At 44.3% G+C, this 26,534-nt stretch overlaps 1 protein-coding gene across 1 annotated transcript; it reads left to right on the top strand.

Moving 5' to 3' along the window:
- Positions 1–1,507: 1,507 nt before the first annotated feature.
- On the top strand, positions 1,508–26,210 carry LOC149435047 (vomeronasal type-2 receptor 26-like). Its single transcript, XM_089663071.1, has 6 exons — positions 1,508–1,572; positions 1,656–1,947; positions 7,442–8,216; positions 14,179–14,441; positions 18,725–18,848; positions 25,280–26,210. Exons 1-6 carry the CDS (start codon positions 1,508–1,510, stop codon positions 26,182–26,184), a joined length of 2,424 nt encoding a protein of 807 aa, XP_089519197.1. The 3' UTR covers positions 26,185–26,210.
- Positions 26,211–26,534: the final 324 nt, after the last annotated feature.

Consider the following 26,534-nt stretch of genomic DNA (forward strand, 5'->3'; position numbering starts at 1 on the left):
CTCGAGCAGTGTCCAAGTTTCCAAATGGTCAGTCCGCCCCTGCTGATGACAGCCAAGAAGGCCTGGCTCACAGTCTCCGATCTAATTCATCCCAAAGGTATTCTATCGGGTTGAGGTCAGGACTCTGAGCAGACCAGTCAAGTTCCTCCACCCCAAACTTGCTCATCTATGTCTTTATGGACTTTGCCTTGTGCTCTGGTGTGCAGTCATGTTTTAACAGGAAGGAGCCATCCCCAAACTGTTCCCACAAAGTTGAGAGCATGAAATTGTCCAAAATGTCTTGGTATGATAATACCTTAAGAGTTCCCTTCACTGCAACTAAGGGTTTGGGCTTGGCCCACTAGTTCCAGTGAAGGGATCTCTTAAGGTGTCAGCATATCAAGATATTTTGGACAATTTCATGCTCTCAACTTTGTGGGAAGAGTTTGGGGATGGCTCCTTCCTGTTCCAACATCACTGCACACCAGTGCACAAAGCAAGGTCCATAAAGACATAGATGAGCAAGTTTGGGGTGGAGGAACTTGACTGTCCTGACCTCAACCCCAGAGAACACCTTTAGGATGAATTAGATTGGAGACTGCGAGCCAGGCCTTCTCGGCCGACATTAGTGCTTGACCTCACAAATGTGCCTTTGGAAGAATGGTCAAACATTCCCATAGACACTCTCCTAAACCGTGTGGACGGCCTTCCCAGAAGTTTTGAAGTTGTTATGGCTACAAAGGATAGGCCAACTTAACATTGAACCCTACGGACTAAGACTGGGATGTTAATAAAGTTCATGTGTGTATAAAGTTAGGCATCTCAATACTTTTGGTAATATACAGTAGTATATATATATATATATGATCTGTGGTCTATGGGGCTTAGCTGGATCAAACCCATCTTGTCAGGAAAATCACTAAAGGTCATTGCAGGGATACACTCATCTCTGTCACCATTATTGTTTGCCATATATGTGATCTCACTGGGAAATACCATTCAATACCATAGTCTTAGCTACCATTGCTCAATATATGGCACACAAATAATACCAGACACAGGTGACCCTGTGATCATGTAATCGTAGAGGTCAGGCCCATGACCAGGTGAAACAGGTTATTGGGGTGTGGCTTGGGAGGAGGCAAAACTGAAGGCTATTTGGTATACTTGGAACCAGGAGGCTTTCTGGTGAGTGCTTCTATTTCATTTATAGTTAGTGACACTACTTAACCACCATCATTGCCACATCACCTCACTTTTTCACTCTCTAATCTTGTAAGACAAAATCATTTTTGAAGTGGTTATTCATTCCTTACTGAAACAATAATCTGAATTTAAATCCAGTCATGTCTACTTAAAAGTGTTAGACAGCGTTTAGTGAACATGTGTGTAGTGGCCTACAATTTCCTGTCCCCACCTTTGACAAGGCAGACACTTAAGCTGGATATAGACAAATAGAATTTTGTTTAAAAAAAGTAATTCTAAGAACTTTCTTTGATTTTTTTTAATCATTAATGGGGTCAAGTCAATGTTTGTTTTTAACCACATTGATGACTATGTGCCACCAAGACGAGTGTTTGTTTTGTCAGAGATGTAGGAGAGGCCATCAGAGGCCATTTGGTGTAAGTCCATTGTAAAATGTATGCTAATCCACCACAAATATTTTTTCTTTACAGATTTGATAGACATACACTTATAAATGTTTTTGCTTTTCTTTCTGCTATACGCGATGTTAATAAGAATCCAAAAATTTTGCCGAATCTTACACTTGGATTTCGTGTGCTAGACTCATGTTTACATCCTAGTTTTGCTGTAAAGAATGTTCTAAGGATTTTATCTGGACCACGGAAGACAGTCCCTAATTATTCATGTTCTAAAAAAGCTGAACTGGTGGGTTTCATTGGAGATCTTTGTTCAGTGACAACAATTCCAATGGCAGAGATACTGGGAATCTATGGATATACACAGGTAGATGCTGACTATTGTAATTCCCTCCCCATTGGCCTACCTAATCGCAGGTTATCCCCTCTTCAGTCTTTCATGAATGCTGCTGCCAGACTCATTCACCTCACCAACCATTCCATATCTTCCACCCCTCTCTGACAATCCCTCCACTGGCTTCCCATTGTCCAACAAATCAATTTCAAAACATTAACAATAACATATAAAGCCATTTATAACTCTGCCCCAAATTACGTCACCAATCTTGTCTCCAATCCGTCCTCTCCGCTCCTCGCACAACCCCCTGCTCTCTAGCTCGCTTGTCTCCTTCTCCCACGCTCATCTCCAAGACTTCTCCAGAGCCTCCCCCATCTTCTGGAACTCTCTACCCCAATTTGTCCGTCTATAGCCTACACTTTTAGGTGATCTCTGAAAACCTCTCTCTTCAGGGAAGCCTATCCTGCCCTCAGCTAATAATGGAATCTTCTATTCCTCCTACCAGTCCATCCCCCACAGTTATTACCATTTGTACCACCAGCCCCTCCCTCTTAGATTGTAAGCTCCCAGGATCAGGGTCCTCCTAACCCTCTTGTTATGAACTGTATTGTTGCTGTGTTGTCCCCTTTTATATTGTAAAGCTCTGAGCAAACTGTTGGCGCCATAAATCCTGTATAATAATAATAATAATAATAATAATAATATTCCTTTTATCTTTCCGTCATGTGCAAAATTCTAATAATATAAAGCCAATGAGAAAATGCATTTCATTCAATGCAACTGAGATGATTGTGAAAATAACTGTTTTGTGCATGGAACTCCTGGTATTAAGTTTTAAAGGACAATTATATTTAGTATGTTGTCTTTAATTAAACCCCCATCCCCCTGATTGTATCCTGCTTGATAAAATGCTTAGCCTCCCCCTTTTGTTTTCACTGTGAGGCCCTGCCCAGAATAGCAAAATCTTTGCAAGTGTAGCACCTTCCTAGTTAGTACAGGCTGTTAGGAAAATGTAGTAGAGCTCTTCTGTAATCAGTGGAGCCGGGGGTCATTATTCTGGCTCAGTGTTTCACCAACTGATGCTCTGATTGCTTTCCTCTGGTGGGGGGAGAAGTAGAGTGGGGGTCGGTGGTGATGACAGGGGAGCAATGTTAGAGGGAGGGTAATGATGATGGGCTGGTTTCTTGTTGCAGTGTGGTGAGTGTAGGACAGCCATCAGTGGATGCACATGCCAGGGTCCTGTCTGTGTGATGAGTGACATGTGAGGTCAGACCTCGGCTCTAGCAGTGTGTGTGATCCTCCAGTGCTTTGTAATGATCATTCCTCATCCATGAGATCACATGACAGTGTATGTGCGCATCAAAGTGAATGTAAAAATCTCACAACTGGTCCAGTGTGAGCAGTCTGTGGTGGAGGCTGGATGTCCCACCAGAGGCTCTATGCCCCCTCCTCCAGTACCACTGAATGCAGACTGAAGGGGGAATAGTTCAGTTGGTTCTCTTCTTCCTCCATTAACTGCTTCCTCTTGGTAATCCCCCAAATTCCTCCTACTGGGGGAGCACTAGGAAGGATGATACAGATTTCCTGGCAGAGGACATTTGATCTGATCCAGTAGTGATCACACTTAGGGGTGGGATGGCTGTGACCTGTATACCGTGAATAGATCCCATAGACTGGAGGAGCCCAGGGTGGCCAATCTATATGCTCTTATGTCCAGCATGCTGTGTACTGGGAGGTAAGGCAGACTTCATACACCCCCAGTGCCATCTAGCTGGACGAGCTCTGATCACACACTACTATTTCATTCACTGCTCATCCATAGAATACCTAGACTTCCACCTGTCCAGGATACACCCTGACAGTCTGGGTTTTGAATCATGTGTCCAGATTTCAGTCTGCCGGAACCACGGACATATTAGTCAGATCCGGCTGTGGCTCCCCAAGTAACCAAAATACTCACACACAAATGCCATTCCAAGAGCTGTGGGTGGCTGTGGGCAGGACTGGCATCATTGGGGGAATGGGGTGATGATGTCAGCAAGAGAAATTTGGCCACACCCACTGTTCGCCATGGCACGCTATGTGCCTCGCTTTACCTCTCCCCTTCGGGCACCTAAAGGTGTCCCAGGTCTTTTATGATCCTATAGTGTATACTTAAATAAATTTTCCCTGCACCGCTACAGTGTTCAGGTTTGGCTTAAAGAAATGGTGGCAACCCTAGGCCAGGGGGCCATGGTTGCGGCAGTCAGTGGTGGCAGAGTGTGGTGGTGCGGGAGGGGGGGGGGTTGGTTACGTGTTGAATAGGGAAGCACAAGAACTAAATACACCACTGAATGCATCATGGAACGCAGCGTGGCATGACTTCATCACACCAGCGCTGCAGTCCTTGGTGCGTTCCAGCTCTCGCTCCAGATGTTGGATTGGTGACCAGTTATGTAGGGCTACACCGATAGGACCAGACTGAAAAGCAGGAAAAGTAATAAGATTTATTAGGAATGCACTTTTTTTTTAAATACAAACACCAACAAAACACAAAACTCCCTATCTAAACTGGCAATTAAAATTACAATAAAGTTTAATTTTTTTTTCAATAAATAACAAACATATCATACTTACATGCTCTGTGTAATGGTTTTGCACAGAGAAACCCCAATCCTCCCATCCTGGGGTCCCCTGCCAGCATTCCAGGCTCCTCCCCCTCCTTATTGCCCACCATAGGAAGCCGCTTCCTACGGTGGTCACTTGTGTGTGCTTGCTTCAAAGCTGAGCTTCATGTGTCTATACAGACATACATCCCGGCTTGGCCTGGCCCCCACTGTCTACTCACTGGTCTTGAGCCAATGGCTTCCAATGCTGTGGGAGATGGCAGACATGCGCAGTGCTGGACCAAGATCCAGCTCAGGTGATTATATAGGGGGGCTGTGGGGAGAGTTGCTTCTTAAAAGATTTTTTACAGAGAATGTATTAAGGTAAAAACATTTTACCTTTTCTACCACTTTAATTAAATAATCTACAAACCAATGCAAATTTCCTAAGATATGTACAAGTGTAAACTACCTAAACTAAATGCAAAGCAGCAGGAGGAATCAGGTAACACAGTGTAAGTTAGGAGGAAAAAGGAACAGTGGATATGATGGGTCAGGAACAGGGGCGGACTGACAACTCATGGGGCCCCCGGGCAATAGGGGATCATGGGGCCCCTGTGTCCTAGCCTACACCCAAAAAAGCCTATGAAAAAGCCAATTAAAGGTACCAGGGGCATCTCATGGGGCCCCCTACTGACCCCGGGTCTTCAGGCAGTGCCCGAGTGCTCAAATGGTCAGTCCACCCCTGGTCAGGAACAGGGCCAGAACAGGAATCACATACACAGGCAGCAGGTACAGGCAGTAGGAACAGGAGGATGGGGATAAAGATTCATAGGAAGCAGGATCAGGATAACTGGCAAGGAGAAGCAAGTAAGACAGGTAAGAAACTGGACCAGGACAAGGTTCAGGATCACAGAAAGCAGCAACAGGATGAAAGGCAGCAGGGGTGAAGTTTGGGATTGGAGGGAGTACCAAGACAAATATGACATAATGCATTGCAGTGCCTGGGAAATCTGGTCAGGTACAGAGGTTGCATATCCACATTTAAACAGCCTTGTTCTCATGGGGACAAGGTACTTTGCCGGGGATGTCCCTCAAGGCAAGGCCCATATTGAGGACATGTGGCCTGGTATGGTTCAGGAGGAGGAAAAAGTACCCTCCCCCCATTCCCGGCCATCTAGGCTGCATGCTTGGCTAAGGGCCTGGTATGGATATTGGAGAGGGGCCCTATGCTTTTTTTTCACTTCTGTGTTGGATTACCCCTTACACTCAATACAAGACTCAAATAGTCAGGTGTAGAATTTGAAGAGAATCCACATTCTTTCTGGCAAGTCCCCCTAAAAATGTTGGTGGTTTCTCTCCTATGAATTTTGGGGGGCACCCCATGCTGTTTACTATCCCCACCCCTTTGTTCACATTCACCTTTTAGCTGGGAATTTCCAATGAAATGGGTTAGGTGGGGATGATTCAGTATTAGCAATACTGTTGCACTTCCCACTCCAGCAGGAGGTTTGACTCATTCGCTGATCCTCCAAACAAGCAACACTCAGTCAGAGCATGGGTTGAGGCTGAACTAGAAGCTCATCCCTACTGATAGCTACTGGACCAGGCTTGTTATAGCTTGAGTTCACACAGGATTGGTGTGGAAAACCTCCCTGCACTCATCCCATGCTGAGCGGAGAGTGGACGATTGGGGATGTATACCGTGGAAGCAGATGCTCCATATTCTCAGTGGTAGTAGAGGAGAGAAAGTGGTGAGGATTTCAGATCCCCACCACTTTTCCTCCCTGCTTTGCAGGGATGACAGTTTGGGCTAGAGGGCTTTTGATTAATCAGTACCCTCACATGGACGGTGCTGACCAATCAGTTGCCATCTAGCCCGTACTGTCATCCCTGCAAGGAGAGGAGAAAAAAAACACTTCACAGGTCTAGGGATTTGAGATCTGCACCGCTTTCTCTCCTCTCCTTGCAGCAAAGAAGCTGATTGGCTACCATGCACAGCTCTACCAGATTCTGAGTGAACCAGCTTTAGTATATAAACCCTATATGTCTAGACCAGGGGTAGGCAACCTTAACCTCTTCCTGACCACCCTATAGCAGAACTACTGCTACAGGGTGGCAGGGCTACGCAAATTCACATATATAAATGTGATTTTTAATTTCCTGGTAGGGGGCGCACACGTGACGGCCTACATACGCTGCCATTGGTGGCTACAGCTGTCAATCACCGGGTCCCGGCCAAAGATTGACCACCGACACTTGGCAATCGCCAAGAAACACTGACAGGGGAGAGATTAGTATGTAAAAAACATCATGCTGCTTACATAGTAAAACACCTTCCTAACCCCTTCCTACCCAGGGCCATTAGTACAGTGTCAGTGCATTTTATTAGCACTGGTCACTGTATTAGTGTCACTGTGGATCTCAGTGGCAGTTAGTCAGTTCCCCCCAGTGTCAGAATGCCCGCCATAGTCCCGCTATAAGTCGCTGATCACCACCATTAATACTATATATAAAAAAATACTATATTATTATGCCCAGTGTATTACTTCACAATGACCTGAAGATCTCTTCTTTCCTGCTGCCAGCACCACTCTAGAGGCCACTAGCCGGGGTAAGAGGTGGAGTGTAGTGGGTATCATGGGACAGGAGCCGCCACTACAGAGGAGGCATCGGCTTATGTGGCTCTTGCTCCCTACTACAGCTCCAACTTTACAAGTAGCATTGCACTCTGTTTGATGCTCAGAGATGGGGGGTACGCAAGCCCAGACCACCATCTACCAGTCACCTAGCCACGATCAACTGATAGATAGCAATCTATAGGTTGCTGACCCCCAGTCTAGACTATAGTAGATTGATTTAATTCCTTTTATCTTGTGGATATATTTCATAAAATCGACTTCAGCATTGAAAATAATGGCTCTTTTTCTGTTCTATAGATCAGTTATGGAGCTATGGACTATTCTCTAACCAACAGGCTTCTCTATCCTCATGTATTCCGGACAGTTCAGAATGACCACGTTCATTATATGGCTGTTATTAAGTTGTTGAAACATTTTAGCTGGACGTGGGTTGGAATAATTGCATCACAAGATGATGCCGGAGACAAAGATAAAGAGATATTAATAAAGTACATGAAAAGTAACAGTATTTGTGTGGAATATACAATATCAGTTGGGCCTTATATGGTTTCTGATGACATTGATGTAGAGCGTGCTAGGAAACGTGATATCTCTGTTATTAAAGAGTCTAAAGCTAAAGTAATTGTAATATGTGGATCACTTATCAGTCAGAGTGTATTTTATATGTATTTATATGATGAAAGTACTAGCTTTGAAAAAACATTTATCTTTCCTCCTCTGAGGTATTTGAGCTTTTCTGGAGATAATCCAATACTTGCCTTTAATGGTAGCTTGGCTGTGGATTTATACCCTTTATTCATTCCAAATAAACAACATTTTTTTGATGGAATCGACAAGACTTTTAGCTTAACTAATTCATTTAGAGATATCCATATGTTATCAATTGCAAAGTGTATGTCTGCAAACAAAGAACATGAAAATAGTACCATATCATGTCCACTTAAGTATATTAATTGTATAAAAGAACAAGAGTGGCCAAATTTATTTCCTTTTGTGCATCAAGGACTCTCTCCACGAATTTATTATGCAGTGAAAGCTATGGCTGAAGTACTGCATTATATGAACCTGATCTATAAAGGAACATTGACTACAAAACAACCTTACAGGCACAAGGTAGAGTACTCTCTTTTTTTGGTAAATATAAAATGAAAAAGCGATATGGTCAAATTTCAAATATTTAATCCCTCTACAAAAAAAAGAAAAAGAAAAGTTGTTCCTGTAATAAAACAGTTTTGTTGGAGCTGCTGACATATTCAGAGGAGGATTGGGAATTTATAGCCAGGGGGGCAAACACGACCAATTGGCCCATTCATGGTAGGGACACTTTCAGGGACAAATCACGCTGCAATATGAACGGGTGAATAAATGTTTTTTTGCACTACTGTTTCCTTGCTCTGTCAGGCTTCCCTCTACTAAGTCACCGGTCACACCGCTGCGATTTAAAATTGTGAGATTTGTGTGCAATTTCAGGTGCAATTTCAGAAGACTTTATGGCTACTTGTGAAGATTTTCAATGATTTCTTGCAATTTGCAGTGCAATTTCCATTATATTCTATGTATGCGAAATCGCAATAAAACTGCAGAAAAAGTAATGCAAGAACTACTTTAGAAATTGCGCTGCAGCAAATCGCACGTGTTAAGACACTGACATTCACATTCATTAGATGAAATTTCAGGTGCGATTTCAATTCACATTAGGTGCGATTAAAATCGCACCGGTATGATTGGGCACTAACATGTTTTTTCAGCTACACCCTATACATATACACTATATTGCCAAAAGTACTGGGACACCCCTCCAAATCATTGGATTCAGGTGTTCCAATCACCTCCATGGACACAGGTGTATAAAATCAAGCCCATAGGCATGCAGACTGCATTTACAAACATTGGTGAAAGAATGGGTCGCTCTCAAGAGCTCAGTGAATTCAAGCGTGGTACCGTGATAAGTTGCCCCCTATACATTAAGTCCATCAGTGAAATTGCCTTGCTACTAAATATTCCATGGCCAATGGTTAGTGGTATGATAACAAAGTGGAAGCAACTGGGAACAGCAACTCTCATGTAAAATGAGAGAGCGGAAGGGGGGCATGACTTGGGGTGCATGGAGCTGTAGGGATCAGGTGTGTTCCAGAGTCCATAGAATCTAAGGACTTAGTCGGAGCAGTTACTGCCATCTTCAACCAGTTACTGCAACAGCCTAAAGATGCATATATTGAGCTGGACTGCATACACCGCACTCTGGGCCACATGAATCCTGACCACTCTTTTGTTCATGATATTCTATGCAGGGTTCACTATTTCAAGGTCAAGGATGCCATTATGCGTGCAGCCAGCACACAAGATACCATCTTGTTTAACGAGATACCAGTGATGTTCCTCCCTGACATTTCCTGCCAGACATTGAACATGCGCCAAGCCCTGCGCCCACTTACTCAGCTGTTACAGGACTGACGCATTAGATACCAATGGCGGTTCCTCTTTCAACTCAGTGCCTCCCAGAATGGTAAATCTGTGCAGTTCCGCACTCTCTGGGACTTGCCAACCTTCCTCGGCACTTTTGAACTGCCTCAAGTGGCTTTTCCGGACTGGCCCTTTCATCCGCCAACTCCAGGTCTTCCTTGTGCCCCACAATGGCAGTGGTCCAGCAGGAAGAAGCTCTCCAGATCCTCTTCTCAGAAGATTCCAGATGGTTGATTTCCCAGCTGCTATGCATTGGGAGGTTTTCCTTTTTCTATTTGTGTTTGCATTTGACTGCATGGCCTCCCCCCCTACTAGGTGGTTTCCAGGGTTCTGTTGGTTCCATGCTCTTATATAACTACATTAATGTAATTTTTCTTGAATTGTCATTATTACATGTGTTTTTTTTTGTTATCCATTCCTTGTGTGTTTTGGTTTGGGGTTAGCTCCTGAGTACTACCACCTGTGTTTTTGGGGGAATGGTAGGGGGCTCCTTCAATCCATCCTGTGAGGGTTTTGCGCCCCACCTTTATTTTTGTGGGGGAAGCTCTCCCACTGCTCGTATGCTCATGCTTCTCTGGGGAGGAGGATAGCTTGTTTTCCTCCATTTACCTCCTGAGGGTATGTTATACACATTTTTTATGAGGGGGTTGCTCTTTAACTTGAGCAGCTTCCCTCTTGGTATCTGTTTCCCTGTGGGAGGCCTGGACCAGGACCTGCTCAATGTGCCTTTGACGTTCCCACCTAGGCCTCTCAGTGTTTTTTTTTTTTTCTTTTTATGCACTGTATTATATTTAGACGGTTCTTTGTCTACTAGTTTTTCTTCTCTGGTTTTCTTCTTTTTCTGGTTCCTCCTTTTCTTTTCTATGTCTTCTGTTCTTTTGTATTTTCCTTTCTCTTTTGCTTCCCCCATACCCTTTCCTTCTTACTTCTCCCACGAGAATCGTGAGTGACACTGTGGGCCGCCATTGGTGGCATTTGTTTCCCTCGCCCTTTATTCCCTATGGTGGGTAGGACCCCAATTAGTTTCTCCTCTGTCAACTGCAGAGGATTTAATACCCCAGAGAAGCAGAGCCAAATGCTCTATCATTTTCATAAGACTGGATCCCAAATTTTTCAGGAGACCCATTTCCATACGGACAGTATTCCGGTTCTCCAAAAGTCTCTACTACACCCAATGGTACCACAGTACTAATACACAAGCCAGGTCTAAGGGGGTGTTGGTGGCCTTCCATAATATCTTTAGTCCTGAGGTCTTGGACTCCCTCATAGATCCTACCAGTCATTATATTGTTCTTAAATTGAAACATCAGGACTTTGTCTTTATAGTGGTAAATATTTATGGTCCCAATCAGCACCAGGGTCCCTTTCTCTCCGCGGTTCTGACCAAATTGTCCTCTTTTGGTGGTCCCTGTTTCATCGCGGGAGGTTACTTTCATATAGCTTTTTCACCTACCTTGGATACTTCCTCAGGTAAATCGTCTTTTTCCTTCTGAGTGTTAACTCAAATTAAATCCCGTCTACATGATTTGCATTCAGTGGACGTCTGGCACGTTCTGTACCCTTCAGAGCGGGACTATAGTTATTTCTCAGCGGCTCACGCATCTTACAGCCGCATTGATTACTTTTTACTTTTGCAGTGCTTACTCAATTCCCCTATTTCAGCCTCACTGACAAATTAAAAATGCTCATTTTCATGGGGTTATACTGTAGGAAAGGGGTGTATACAAAATAGCATGGGAGGTGGGCACTGCACTGGGGAACATGTACCAAGACAAAAAAAATCTTTAAAATTCCATTCAGCCAGAAGCTGTAATTTATTTAAATGCTTAAAGTGAAACATTACAAAATGGCCATTTCCTTTAAATAACATGCCTGGGGGTGTCCTAATCCTGCCTGTTAAGGGGCGCATCTCTGTGATGTACAGAATGAGCTGCATCACTGACATTTACAAAAGTATTTTAAATTAAATTTCAGTACCCGCTTTTCTTTTTAAACAGCTCTCAGGCCCCTCTTAGGGTCTGCTATGTATTTTGATGGACCTTTGGTTGGGTGTTGTTTCTGTTGTTTGGTGTGTGCTTTTTATTCTTTTTTTTTAAGGAAGCCAGTAATAAAATGTAATTTTTCAGCAAATAAACTGGTTCTAAAGGTTGAAGGTCCTTTACCTTTAAGCATTTTATGCATGAAGGTAGAAAAATGCAGTGTGCAGCTCCCCCCTCACCCCCCCAATACTTACCTGAGCCCAATCCTGATCTAGATATGTGCATGAGAGCAGCTGCTCTCCTAGCTATCTCCCTCCTCATTGGCTCAGGCATAGCAGGTGGAGCCATTGGATTCTGCTGCTGCCAATCACAGCCAGCGAGGAGGGAGCTGGGGGCAGGGCCAAGCTGAACTCTGTGTGTCTTATGGACTGACAGGGCTGGCTCTGTAGTGAGCATGGATGAGTGTCCCCAGAGCAAGTGGCTTGCTTTGGGGGCACTTGGCAGCAAGTGACCCAAGAAAACAAGGATTGGGGCTGCTCTATGCAATTGTAGAGAGCAGTTAAGTGTAATATGTTTGTTATTTTACAAAAAAGCCATAAGAAACATACTCTGAGTCTGGTATTTTAAGCGGACTACTAAAAAATAAAGGAGAATCCATAGCAGAGCCTTAAACAGATCATGCAGTCTGGACGTCCAGAAAAGTGGGGATCAAATGTGCCCTCCCCCTCCCCTTCCTGTATCATACCAGGCCGTAAGACCTGCTACAGGACTCAACAAATGCCTACTGACACTTTTCCGGACATAGGACCTTTTCAAATAACCTGCGGCTGCTTCAAAAAGCCCTGCCTTCTGTTTTGATAGCGTTGTCAACATGTGCAAAAGATTCAGGGAGTTATTAACCACTTGCCGTCCGGCCGCTGTATGTAAACAGCCGGACAGTGGCAGTCCAGGGGCGGGTTGCCGTTCATAAACGGGGCCCGCCTTATTGGACTGTGCGCGCTCCCTGGGAATGTAAAATCTAAAAATTTTTTTTTAAAAATTACAATTTTTGGTTATAAACTAATTTGGGTTATTTTTTTTTTTTTTTAATAAAAAGATAACGGAATACATTTTGGCCAAGATTTATGATGAAATATTATTTATTTGCAAAATTTTATAAGAAAAACTATTTTTTTCAAAATTTTTGGAATTTTTCATTTATATAGCAAATAAAATAAAAATCCCAGTGGTGAATAAATACCACCAAAATAAAGCTTTATCTGTCTCAAAAAAATGCTAAAAAATTCATATGGGTACAGTGTTGCATGACCGTGCAATTGTCATTCAAAGTGTGATAGTGCTGAAAGCTGAAAATTGGCCTGGGCAGGAAGGGGGTAAAGGTGTCCGGACTGGAAGTGGTTAATAATGCCAGTTTTACAAAGTGGTGCCATTAATGTACCAAATTAAAAAATAATTTTCTTCAGTTTGTAGATAATGAAAGTGGAGGTGTATAAGACTTGTGTCTGTCTCTGTCCTCTGCTGTGTAGCCGAGTGGCAGATTTGTTGCATCTACTGCCTCCCCTTCTACCTGTCACTGGTTGTTAATGATGTTGTTGACTTTACAGCCGACTAGACATGTGCGTTTAGTTTTGTAACAAATCGATTTTTGGACAAAAATTTAATTTTCAGAGATTCAGATGTATTTAAATCTCTGAAAAAACAAAGTAACAAATTTCAATGAATCTGAAAAATGTAACAAATTAAATTTTCAAATTTGTTCTATAATTCAGATTCAAGTAAAGTTGGATTTTAAATTGAATTTGTAATTGTCACAGTCAGTCAGTTCAGTTCCACGGTCTAATGCAATTCTTAGCTTTGAGAAATGTATATATGAATGACGATTCTAACCGAAAACCAATATGTAACAATCTTTAAAAAAAACCTGCAAAATGTTTCCGAATCCACCCGGACCAACACATATATGAAATGAACGCCAAAGATATGAAATGATGCCACAGTGGATGATGGGGACATTGAGATACTAGTTCCCCCACATGTCCACTTTCTACTTTTGATTGATATCAGGCATCGGGCAGTTTCTGTAGCCATAAGAAGGCTGTCTGGTGTCATAAACACTCTTTATGAATTCCTTTAGGTGTGTCTGACTTACTGTAAATATACAGTATAAGATTTCAGCAATCAACAGCAGCAACTAGCTCTCCCTGCAAACACTGCTTGATCTGTCCCTAATATGATATATGACTGTCCACCAGTATCTCGGTTTTCTCTCTAGTGTTCTGATCATCTCTGCTAGTGGTCCCTGCTAGTGGTCCTATGGCTTCTTCCTCCTCAGTCTGCTAGTATCTGGGGAAGCAACCTTAGGAAATAGTCCAAACCTCTGTGAGGGGTCCCTAGTGAATATTGCCCGTTCTTCAGACTCCACTCCTCAGGGAACCCAGACATAGTCAGAGTAGGGTCCAGGTCACTCCACTATGCTCAGTTTGTGACAACTAAGTATATTGATTATTTTCTACAAGATCAGGAGATAATCTGATGGACACTGAGGGCTGGATATAAATATTGATTTTCCTGTGTCTGGTTGCTTTTCTTTACTTAACACATTTTATCTTTCTATATTCAACCTGAAGTTGTATCATCTTTTAAAAGAAATTAAATATGAATTTGGATTACTCGAGCCAAGATCATTTTTTAATGAATACGGAGAATTTGTTTATCATTACAAAATTACAAATTGGGTATTTAAGAATAATCCTCCTATGATTTATAATGATGTGGGAAATTTTACATCCTGGGCACCAGAAGATCAGCAATTACAAATGAATACTAAAGCCATAACATGGAAGCTTGGCAATGAGGTAAGTCCATGATATACACTCACCGACCACTTTATAAGGTCCACCTTGCTAGTACCTGTTGGACCCCCTTTTGCCTTCAGAACTGCCTTCATTCTTCGTGGCATAGATTCAAAGAGGTGTTGGAAACATTCCTCAGAGATTTTGTTCCATATTGACATGATAGCATCACGCAGTTGCTGCAGATTTGTTGGCTGCACATCAATGATGCGAATCTCCCGTTCCACCACATCCTAAAGATCCTCTATTGGATTGAGGTCTGGTGACGGTGGAGGCCATTGGAGTACAGGGAACTCATTGTCATGTTCTAGAAACCAGTTTGAGATAATTTGAGTTGTGTGACATTATCCTGCTGGAAGGAGCCATCAGAAGATGAGGACACTGTAATCAGAAAGGGATTGACACGGTCACCAAAAATAATCAGGGAGGCCATGGAGTTTAAACAATGCTCAGTTAGGACTAGGAGGTTCATAGTGTGCCAAGAAAATGTCACTATTACCAGCTTGAACCGTTGATACAAGGCAGGATGGATCCATGATTTCATGTTGTTTACACCAAATTCTGACCCTACCATCTGAATGTCGCAGAGTAAATCGAGGCTCATCAGACCAGGCAATATTTTTCCAGTCTCCTATTTTCCCATGTTGGTGAGCCTGTTTGAATTGTAGCCTCCATTTCCTGTTCTTAGCTGACAGGAGTGGCACCTGGTGTGGTCTTCTGCTGCTGTAGCCCATCTGCTTCAAGGTTTGATGTGTTGTGCATTCAGAGATGGTATTCTGCATACCTTGGTTGTAATGAGTGGTTGTTTGAGTTACTGTTGCCTTTCTGTCATCTCGAACCAGTCTGCCCATTCTCCTCTGACCACGGACATCAGCAAGGCATTTTTGTCCACACAACTGACTCTCACTGGATATTTTCTCTTTTTCGGACCATTCTCTGTAAACACTAGAGATGGTTGTGTGGGAAAATCCCAGTAGATCAGCAGTTTTTAAAATACTCAGACCAGCCCGTCTGGCACCAACAACCATGTCACATTCAAAGTTATTTAAATTCCCTTTCTTCCCCATTCTGATGCTCAGTACTTCACCAAGTCATCTTCATTATGTCTAGATGCTTAAATGCATTGATTTGCTGCCATGTGATTGGCTAATAAGCAATTTGTGTTACCAAGCAATTGAACAAATGTACCTAATAAAGAGGCCGGTGAGTGTAAACTTGGAATAACAATAAAGATGAAGAATTTGGGATTAATTAGAAAAATAGGAACTGTGTAGAGATACAGTATAGGGTGGACAGCACCAGCAGGAATCTTAGCTCGCAACCAGGTGTGCCCCCAAAACCCCCCAAAACAAACAGAATACAAGGAGATTACAGCACAGAGCGCTTAATGCATTGCTCCTATTAGATAAAAAATTATCTGGTCACTTGAGGCATCCCTGCCCTTATAATCACTGACCTGCACAATGCAGTAGAAATAGAGATACACTATATTGCCAAACATATTGGCCCCGCCCTCCAAATCACCAGATTCACTTGTTCCAATCATCTTCATGGCCACAGGTGTATACAATCAAGCCGCTAGGCATGCAGACTGCTTCTACAAACATTGGTGAAAGAATGGGTCGCTCTCAGGAGCTCAGTGACTCCAAGCGTGGTCCCGTGATAGGTGGCCACCTGTGCAATAAGTCCATCCGTGACATTTCCTGGCTACTAAATATTCCATGCTCAACTGTTAGTGGGATTATAACAAAGTGGAGCAACTGGGAACAACAGCCACTCAGCCACCAAGTGGTAGGCCACGTCACATGACAGGGCGGGGTCAGTGCATGCTGAAGCGCACAGTGGGCAGAAGTTGCCAACTGTTTGCAGAGTCAATAGCTAAAGACCTCCAAACTTGGTGTGGCCTTCAGATTAGCACAACAACAGTGTGTAGAGAGCTTCATGGAATGGGTTTCCATGGCCGAGCAGCTGCATCCAAGCCTTACATCACCAAGTGCAATGCAAAGCGTCAGATGCAGTGGTGTAAAGCACGCCACCACTGAACTCTAGAGCAGTGGACATGTGTTCTCTGGAGTGATAAATCACACTTCTCTGGAGTTTGGGGATGGCCCCTTCCTGTTCCAACATGACTGCGCACCAGTGCACAAAGCAAGGTCCATAAAGACATGGAGGAGAGAGTTTGGGGTGGAGGAACTTAACTGGCCTGCTCAGAGTCCTGACCTCAACCCCATAGAACACCTTGTGAGGTCAGGCACTGATGTCAGACTGCGAGCCAGGCCTTCTCGTCTGACATCATTGTCTGACCTCACAAATGTGCTTTTAGAAGAATGGTCAAACCTTCCCATAGACACCCTCCTAAACCTTGTCGACGGCCTTCCCAGAAGAGTTGAAGCTGTTAGGGCTGCAAAGGGTGGGGCCAAATCAATATTGAACCCTACGGACTAAGACTGGGATGCCATTAAAGTTCATGTGCGTGTAAAGGCCGGCCAACCAATACTTTTGGCAATATAGTGTATGTCTGAGTTCAGAACTTAATGGCTTACAAATATACAACACATGAGATGCTAAAGGAAGGAAACCTCAAGAATGAAAAAAAGGATCACTTTGATGCAGTTGGCTAACTTGAACATACTGTATATTGCAATGTACATGAACCAAGAATTCCTGTTTCTTATGCAAAATTTTTCTAGGAATAAATAAGAGTGTATGGTATTGTGGAGAGTTCATTTAACATTTTAGTGTGAGTGTGTGTACTTGTCAAGCAGGGCCTGATCTAGCCTGTCTGATGTGGGGGTGCAGGGGGGCAGAGGATGTGAGATCAGTAGGGTAGTATACAGGGGGTCAGCAGGGCAGAGGATAGGACCAGCAGTTTATAGGGCAGTCTATAGAAGCCATTAGTTTGTAGGACAGTGTACATGGAGTTATCAGAGAAGAGGACAGTGTGCAGCTGGACAATGTACAAGTCAGTATGGTAGTGTACAGGGGGCCAGCAGAGCAGACAATAAGGGGCAACAGAGCATATGACAAGGATCAGCAGGGTGGAGAAAAGGGGTTATAAGGTCACCAGGATGGAGGACAGGGGTCATCAGTGCAGAGGACAGGGGTCAGTAGTGCAGGAGACAGGGGTCATCAGTGCAGAGGGCAGGGGTCAGCAGGGCAGAAGACAATGGTTAGCAGAAAAGAGGACAAGGTCATTGCTGGCAGAGCACTCAGCAGATCTCCTCCTCCCTTCCCCACACTGTAACCAGCCTGGGTACTCATAGCTCCTCCACACCACAGCACATAGCTAAGATTGGATTCCCTTACAGACGCAGCATCCATCTGCACAGTGTGTGGCTGGCTACAGATTGAGGCTGTGTCTGTAAGGAAATACAAGCAAATCCAGCTATGGGCTATGAGGATCTATTAAGTGCCCTCATATCATGTCTCACCCCCCAAAAAAAAATCATCCCTCCCAGCACACGTTATGTTATCCTCAAATTTCCCATTTTAGAAGAAATCCTCCCTGCCAAACCCCCCTCCCAGCACAAATCCTATCCTCTAAATCCCCCCTCCTAGCATAATCCCCTCTCATTCCCCCTCCTAGCACAACCCCCTCCAAATTACTCTTCCCAGCACAAATCCTCTCCAGCCCTATCCTCTTAACCCAAATTCCCCCACCCCCTCCTAGCATAACCCCCACCCCCCGCATAAAAAAATCCCCCTCTTAGCCCAAATCCCTCCTCTCCCAATCCCCCCTCCCAGCACATATCCAACCAAACTCCCTCTTTGCACATATTCCTTCCCAATTCCCCTTCTAGCACATATCCCCCCCAATCCCCACTCCTAATATGTTCCCTCCTCCAAACACATATCTCCCCCAATCCCACCTCTTAGTCCTAGCATATCCCCCCCATCCCCCCTCCTAGCACATATCCCCTTCATTCTTCCTAATAACACATATCCTTCCACCCCAATCCCCCCTTTTAGCAAATATCCCACCCCCCCCCCCAATTATCCTCCCCAGAACAAATATTCACCAATCCCTCTACCTTTCATTCCAAGCACAAATTACGAGCACAAGTTAACTCTCCAACCCCTCACATTATGTTCCTTGCCTGTAAGTTCCCCCCCCACCCCCACAGGAGACAGGAGAGAGGCTGTGCTGTGTCCTCCTGTCAGTGCAGAGCTCCTCCACACACAGGATCGTTTGTTCGGGCTGCACACAGTGTAATTACCATGGGATAATAGTCTCATGGGATGTGATAGACCTATACAAAATACTAATAATAATATCTGAATTTCAGGTCCCAGTATCTCGATGCTCAGAGCCCTGCTTACCTGGCTGCAGAAAAAAGTTTGGATCTTCTGTTCACAAATGCTGCTATGAGTGTGTCCCATGTCCAGAAGAAGAGATATCCAACATTTCTGGTAGAGTTTGTGGGGTTTTTTTGGTCTGTATAGAGATTACCACTATTGCCCTCCAGAGGATTTACACCCCTTCCTGACCAGGCCATTTTTTGTGTTACGGCACTGTGTTACTTTAACTGACAATTGCGCGGTCATGCAACGCTGTACATAAATTAAATATATGTCCTTTTTTCCCACAAATAGAGCTTTCTTTCTGTGGTATTTAATCACCTGTGCGTTTTTCATTTTTTGCACTATAAACAAAAAAAGACTGACAACAACAAATATATATATTTTTCACTTTTTGCTATAAAACATATCCAGTAAAAAAATTTAAAAAGTCAAATTTCTTCCTAAATTTAGGCCAAAATGTATTCTGCTCCATGTCTTTGCTAAAAAATAAAAAAATTTCAATACGTGTAAATTATTTAGTTTACATGAAAGTTACAGTCTACAAATGGCGGTATATATACTAAGATTTAAATTTTTTTATACTAGTAATAGCGGCGATCAGCGACTTATAGCGGGACTGTGGTGGGCATTCTGACACTGGGTGGGAACTGATTAACTGCCACTGACATCCCAATGACACTAATACAATGATCAGTGCTAATAAAAAGCACTGACACTGTACTAATGACACTGGGCAGGAATACTCAGACCAGCTTATCTGTCACCAACAACCATGCCACATTAAGAGTCACTTAAATCCCCTTTCTTCCCCATTCTGATGTTCGATTTGAATATCAGCAAGTTGTCTTTGCCACGTCTAGATGTCTAAATGCATTGAGTTGCTACCATGTGATTGGCTGATTACCAGTTTATGTTACCAAGCAATTGAACAGGTGTACCTAATAAAGAGGCCGATGAGTGTAGAGTGCTCCAAGGATGTGTTTTCAGGTTTTTCAGGTTGGGGTTCATCCAATGAGGGACAACAGGGATTTCACACCTCATTCATCAGACAACTCTGATCCCTTGCAATAACAAGTGAGTTAAAAAGGCATGGTTTCCCATGGATCCCATATCATGAGGCTCAGCTCCCCCAATGGTCTTCATCCACTTCCCCAGTGGACATGTGTCACAGTCCTTATGGTAGCTTGAAAGCTGAAGTCTAAGTAGCACTTTCAGAATCCGAAAAGTTTACAAAATGTACAACGAATGGAAATCAAGTACACTCAGCTCATCATTACTTGAGAAACCTAGAACTTTAATAATAAAATTATATCACACTTCAAACTTGTAACTTGTATAGTGAGGATATAAATATCCTTTTCCTCCTTCGAGGCCCACTGCATCCAGCTCTTCTCTCCCACCCCTCTGAGGATTGCAGTAATCTATCGGCCTCCTGGACCCATATCCCACTTCCTGGACGACTTTGCCGCCTGGCTTCCCTTCTTCCTCTCCTCTGAGCTACCGACCATCATCCTTGGGGACTTCAACATCCCCATCAATGTCAACAACCCGACTACTTCCCAACTCCTCCTTCTAACCTCCTCTTTCGCTCTCACACAGTGCACACAGTCCTCCACCCACACCGATGGGAACACCCTGGACCTCGTTTTCTCCCACCTCTGTACCCTCCACAACTTCACTAACACCCCCTTCCCTCTCTCTGACCACCACCTCCTCACGTTCTCCCCCTCCCCCTCCTCTAACTCCCCCCCAAAGCGTAAAACCATCACCAGCCGTAACCTCCGCAACCTGAACCCGGCCCCTCTCCACTTGGCAGCTGACCGTCTGTACCACTGTATCCTTCCCCTGTCATGCCCTGACCTGGCCACTACTGCATACAACGACTCACTGTCGGCTGCCCTAGACTCCCTGGCACCCCTAACCACACGTAACATCAGACCCTGACCGCTTCAACCCTGGCAGAATGACCATACAAAATGTCTCAAACGACGCAGCAATGCTGGAGCAATTATGGCACAAAACCAGATCCCCTCGAGCGTTCTCCCTCTACAAATCCGCATTCCTCACCTACACCTCCTCCCTCCACGCCGCCAAGCAAGCCTACTTCGTAACCCTCATTAACACCCTCTCCACCTGTCTTCGCCGGCTCTTATCCACTTTCAACTCCCTGCTCTCCCCCCCCCCCCACCTCCACTCAGTACCTCACTCACTGCCCACTAGATTGCCAATCATTTCCAAAACAAGATTGACGCAATCCGTAAGGACATTGTCAATTCACAATCTACCTCTGCACCTAGCCTCCCTCCCTCCATCACCCCCCTCAACTCTCCCCTCCTCTGACCTCGCAACCGCAGTGCCCCCCACCACACCTAACGTCCTGCACACTATAACCTCCCCAACACTCCGCTCCTTCAGCCTTGCTAACACTGAGGAGGTCACTAAGGTCTTCACTGAAGCCCGCCTCACCTCTTGCCCCCTGGACCCTATCCCCTCTCAACTTCTCCGGTCACCCCCTCCTCCATCATTCGCTCCCTCACCCACATCTTCAATCTCTCCCTCTCTACTGGTGCATTCCCCTCCCCCCTAAAGCATGCGCACATCACCCCCATAGTCAAAAAACCCTCCCTGGACCCCACTGACCTGAACAACCTTAGACCCATCTCCCTGCTGCCACTTACTTCCAAGCTCCTTGAGTGCTTAGTCTACAATCGCCTAAGCGCCCACCTCACTGACAACAACCCCCTTGATACACTACAGTCTGGCTTCCATCCCCTACACTCCATCAAAACCGCCCTATGTAAAATCACTAACAACCTGCTAACCTCCAAAGCTAATGGCCACTACTCAGTCCTCCTACTCCTCGACCTCTCCGCTGCCTTCGACACATTCGACCACCCTGTCCTCCTTACTAAACTACACTCCCTTGGCATCAGGGACTCTGCTCTCTCCTGGTTCTCCTCTTACCTATCCCAACGCTCCTTCAGCGTTACCTCCCCCTCTCTCCCCCTCTCTGTTGGGGTCCCCCAAGGCTCTATCCTCGGACCCCTTCTCTTCTCCATCTCCCTTGGCAAAATGATACAGTCCCACGGCTTCAACTATCACCTCTATGCCGATGACACACAAATTTACCTCTCCACCCCTCACCTCACCCCCTCACTCTCCGCATCACCCACCTCCTAAACGACATATCAGACTGGATGTCTCTCCATTTCCTCAAGTTAAACTTTTCCAAAACCAAGCTCCTAGTTTTCCCCCCAGCCCGCGCCCCCCCCCCATCCTCTCTATCACGACTAACAACGCCACCATCAATCCAACCCCACACATCAAAGTCCTAGGTGTCACCCTGGACTCAAACCTTTCCTTCCAACCTCATGTCCAATCACTATCAAATTCTTGCATTCTCTGTCACGGATGGCAAGATCGCTGCCACCAACATGCAACAATCTCATGATCGCGACCACCAAATACATCACGATCGCAGTGTCAGACCCCAGACCTTCTCACCAAACTCGTGACCGAAGGACTGGCCAATCTAAAACCGCAATGTGACCTGCGTAACAATGCCACACCCAGCTGCCCCCTGCACAACAATTTTCCAGCTAATGGAAAACGATTGATGTACCGGCCGTTGAATCGATTGGTACTGGGTCAGGTTAACTACGCAACTAACCCTTCTTCACAATGCCACCACCTCCTTTTTATCAGAGAAAGAGGAAACTCGGGGTTCAGCTATAACACTATAATGATTGAAATAACTGTCTGTATAAAACGGTCTGCAGGCCGGTTATACAGAGGTTAAAACAAACAGTAGCGTTCTCTTAAAAGGCAGGGATTCGTAAATTGCAATTGAGAACTTATAGAAACAGTTCAATACTTTCAGAAGGAAAGATTTATTACAAAAAGGTCAAACAGGTGCAATAAAAATATTTACAGAAAAAGATGTAACTAAAATATATATATACATATATAAAGACTATAGCACAGCAAAGAGATAATAGGAAGGAAGTTAAAGGGTTAAGTTACTTGCCAGTATGCCTTGGCTTGTAAGCAGATCCAAGTTACAGAGCAAAAGGGTCTCCCCAGGTGGTATTGATGTTAAAATGGGAGATGTCTTTAACTTAACTTACTGAGGCCTACTAGCCTGTTTTTAAAATGTCCCAGCAGGGGGGGTCGCTCTGAGTAACTGACCAATACTCTGTTTAGGGAGGGGTTGTCGGGCAGAACCCTAAATTAGAACCAACATCTTTCCTAATTCATATTCTGGTCTATAACTTCTCAGCTGCACGAGTTATAGTCCCCTTGCGGGTATATTATTACACAGACAAGTCTGAGGATTATTTAGATATGAATTATGAAATTATATGCTGCACAGTTCATGAGATCTATGTTTTTGCTTCCCTGAGCGTGCGAGACAAGTTGAGTGACCTATTAAACGATTTGCCTGCTCATTGTCCATCCAATGATATGTCCTGCTTTTATGTACGTCTCTCATATTCCAAGATATGAGACATAGGATAAAAATTGATTTGAGTAATGTTCATTTAATTCTGCCACCTACGCTGCTAGGCTTTATGAGGTTAAAACCTCTTTCAATTCCTGGGAAAGCTGCTTATCTCTGTTTTGAGGTGAGAATTTACACAGGTTCTTGGGCAGAGAGGCTCTGTCTCTCTAGGGAACACTGGCCTTATCCTGGCCTAGGTGAGAAAGGCTAAACTTTCGCAGACTGCTCGGCACCGAACTAGGGATGCCTTGCCCTGCCATTGACCCATAACCAACACACACACATCTGTCACTGTTCCTCTCAGGAAGGGGGGGGGGAGAAGGATAAGGAGGAAAATGGAGATGCCTACAAAATGGTTGCACTGTGTCCATCTCTGATGCGCAAGTTTGAGACAGGCTCAACCTCTGCAACATCTCCAAGATATGTATGTTCCTCACCCCAGACACCACTAAACAACTCGTACACTCCCTTATTATCTCACGCCTAGACTACTGCAACTCCCTTCTCACCGGCCTACCCCAAAACACGCTATCCCCGCTCCAGTCTATCCTGAACTCAGCAGCTAGACTCATCCACCTCAACCAACCGCTCCACTTCTGCCACCCCTCTCTGCCAATCCCTTCCCTGGCTCCCGATTGCCCAATGCATTAAATTCAAATGACTAACTCTGACATACAAAGCCATTCATAATGCTGCCTCAAACTACCTCACTGACCTGATACCCAAATACCACCCCACCCATGCCCTTCGCTCCTCACAAAACCTCCTACTCTCTAGCTCCCTGGTCTCCTCCTCCCACGCCTGACTGCAGGACTTCTCCAAGACTTCTCCCATCCTCTGGAACTCCCTACCGCAATCCATCAGACTGTCACCTACCCTCCTCACCTTTAGGCGCACCCTGAAAACCCATCTCTTCAGGCAAGTCTACCCCACCCTCACCTAACAGCCGTTCTCCTCCACTCCTCCTATCACTCCATCCCCCTCAGCCACTTCCTCCTGTACCTCTACCCCCTCCCTCCTAGATTGTAAGCTCGAAAAAGCAGGGCCCTTGAACCCCTCATGTATTGTATTGTTTCTGTATTGTCCCATGTACTGTCCCCCACTGTAATGTACAGCGCTAAGCAAACCTTTTGGCGCTATATAAACACTGTATAATAATAATAATACTTCTCCTGTGGATCACGGGGTGCAGTTCATTCTGTACTCCTTTGACCAGTTTTCAGCTGACAGCCGGCTGAAGCCCACTGTTGGCTGAATTTACTCACCTGGTCCAGACTGGGGAAAGATCCAGTCTGGAGCAACACCTGGCTCATCCTCTCTGCAATGCACTGAGAGCCTGAACCAGCCGCTCCCACCCCTCCACAGCTCAGCGCTCCAGTGAGTGTGTGGGGGGGGGGGCGAGAAAACAGCGGTGACTGACTATGATCAGACCAGCTGTGAGAACTCAGTGATCGGTGATCATGTGATCGCTGAGTTCTTACACTTAGAGTAGGTGGGGACAGATGTAGCTTCGGACCGATGCTGCATCCACCTAGGTAAGTATGTTTTTTTTAAAAAAAGCAAGCCCACGCTTCTCTTTTGATGATATTTGGAGGAGATCAAAAGGTAGCAGATAAGGGAATTTCATTATCAGGTTTACATACACTTTGGATTAAAGCTTCACCTTTATTACTTTTTCTGCTTATAACAAATTTTCTCTACATTCTTGTTTTTTCTTTTTTCTTTTTTTACATACTTTGCAATTTCTTAAAAGCATCAATCATGTTTTCATATTTTACTACTGGCCATAGCCAGTCTCTACATACAAGGAGGTCCAGAAACCCTATTTTTATGTTACATGATGGCTATAGAACCAGAGAAAAAATAAAACAAAAGATCTATCTATAATACAACTTAACAGTAACATTTAAATACTATTCACTCTCCCACAATGAACTGGAAATTGAATTGCTAGCTGTGAGGCAAAACAGTACATATGTTTTTGTTCTTAGAAACTTTGACAGAGATGCTCATTGTATTTGTATTGATCTTCCTGCAGACAGTGAAAACTGCATGAAATGTCCTGATGATGAATGGCCAAATGAGAAGAAGGATCGGTGTGTTCCAAAATTGGTGGAATTTCTCTCCTACACTGAGGATACAATTGTTGCAGTATTCCCAGCTGTCTCCATCTTCTGTTGTCTTCTGACTGGTATAATATTGGGGATATTTGTACATTACCAGGACACCCCCATTGTTAAAGCAAATAACCGGAACCTGAGCTATCTCCTCCTGGTCTCCATCATGCTGAGCTTCCTCTGTGTCTTCTTGTTCCTCGGCCGTCCAGTAGATGTAACCTGCATGCTGCGTGTAACCTCTTTTGGCATCATCTTCTCAGTTGCCATCTCTTCTCTACTTGCCAAAAGTATCATGGTGTGTATTGCTTTTAAAGCCACCAAACCTGGAAGTCCCTGGAGGAAATGGATGGGAGCCAAACTGCCCAATCTTATAATCTGTGTGTTCTCACTTGTTCAAGTCATAATCTGTGTCACTTGGTTGTCTATTTCTCCTCCCTTCCAGGATCAGGACACTCACTCTTATCATGGAAAGATCATCATTCAGTGTAATGAGGGTTCAGTTATCGGCTTCTACTCTGTCCTGGGATATATGGGGCTTCTGGCAGCTGTGAGCTTCATTATAGCTTTTTTAGCCAGGACATTACCAGACAGTTTTAATGAGGCCAAGTACATCACCTTCAGCATGCTGGTGTTCTGCAGTGTCTGGATTGCCATGATCCCGGCCTATCTGAGCACTAAAGGGAAAGACATGGTGGCTGTGCAGATTTTTGCTATAACGGCATCAAGTATTGGACTTCTTGGTTGTATATTTTTTCAAAAATGTTACATAATTCTGTTCAGACCTGACCTGAATACAAAAACAGGTTTGCTTGAAAACAGAGGATAATATATATTTTTAATGTTTTATATAATATAAAGAGAGAGATAGAAAATTACTTTGCTAATGTTGCAATTTCATCTATAACAATGCAAATGTTATTTTCTCAGTGTATTGAGAATGATCTCTGTTACATTTTCATATTTCAGGCTTTTACAAAGGTCCATGCATTTATTTATTGCTCTCCTGAAAAGCTATGGACATCTCTGATATCTGACACTTTGAATTTGTTCAAAGCCTTTTTCCCTGTTGGGTTTAGAGGTTCCTCTTACTGGCAGCCACATCACTACAGAACAGCCTTTTTCATCCAGGGTGCCCACTTTCTAGCCGCTGACAACATTTTTATTATTATACAGGAT

This window comes from Staurois parvus, unplaced genomic scaffold (assembly GCF_062004578.1).
Source record: "Staurois parvus isolate SC_StPar_1 unplaced genomic scaffold, SC_StPar_1.0 ptg001621l, whole genome shotgun sequence".
Lineage (NCBI taxonomy): Eukaryota > Metazoa > Chordata > Amphibia > Anura > Ranidae > Staurois > Staurois parvus.

Excerpts from the sequence above, each read along its gene's own strand:
- LOC149435047 (XM_089663071.1), top strand. The coding sequence starts at position 1,508 with ATGTTTGTTTTTAACCACATTGATGACTATGTGCCACCAAGACGAGTG. Across the intron at positions 1,573-1,655 it reads GTGTTTGTTTTGTCAGAGAT|ATTTGATAGACATACACTTA; the intron begins GTAGGAGAGGCC and ends TTTTCTTTACAG. Across the intron at positions 18,849-25,279 it reads AGAGATATCCAACATTTCTG|ACAGTGAAAACTGCATGAAA; the intron begins GTAGAGTTTGTG and ends ATCTTCCTGCAG.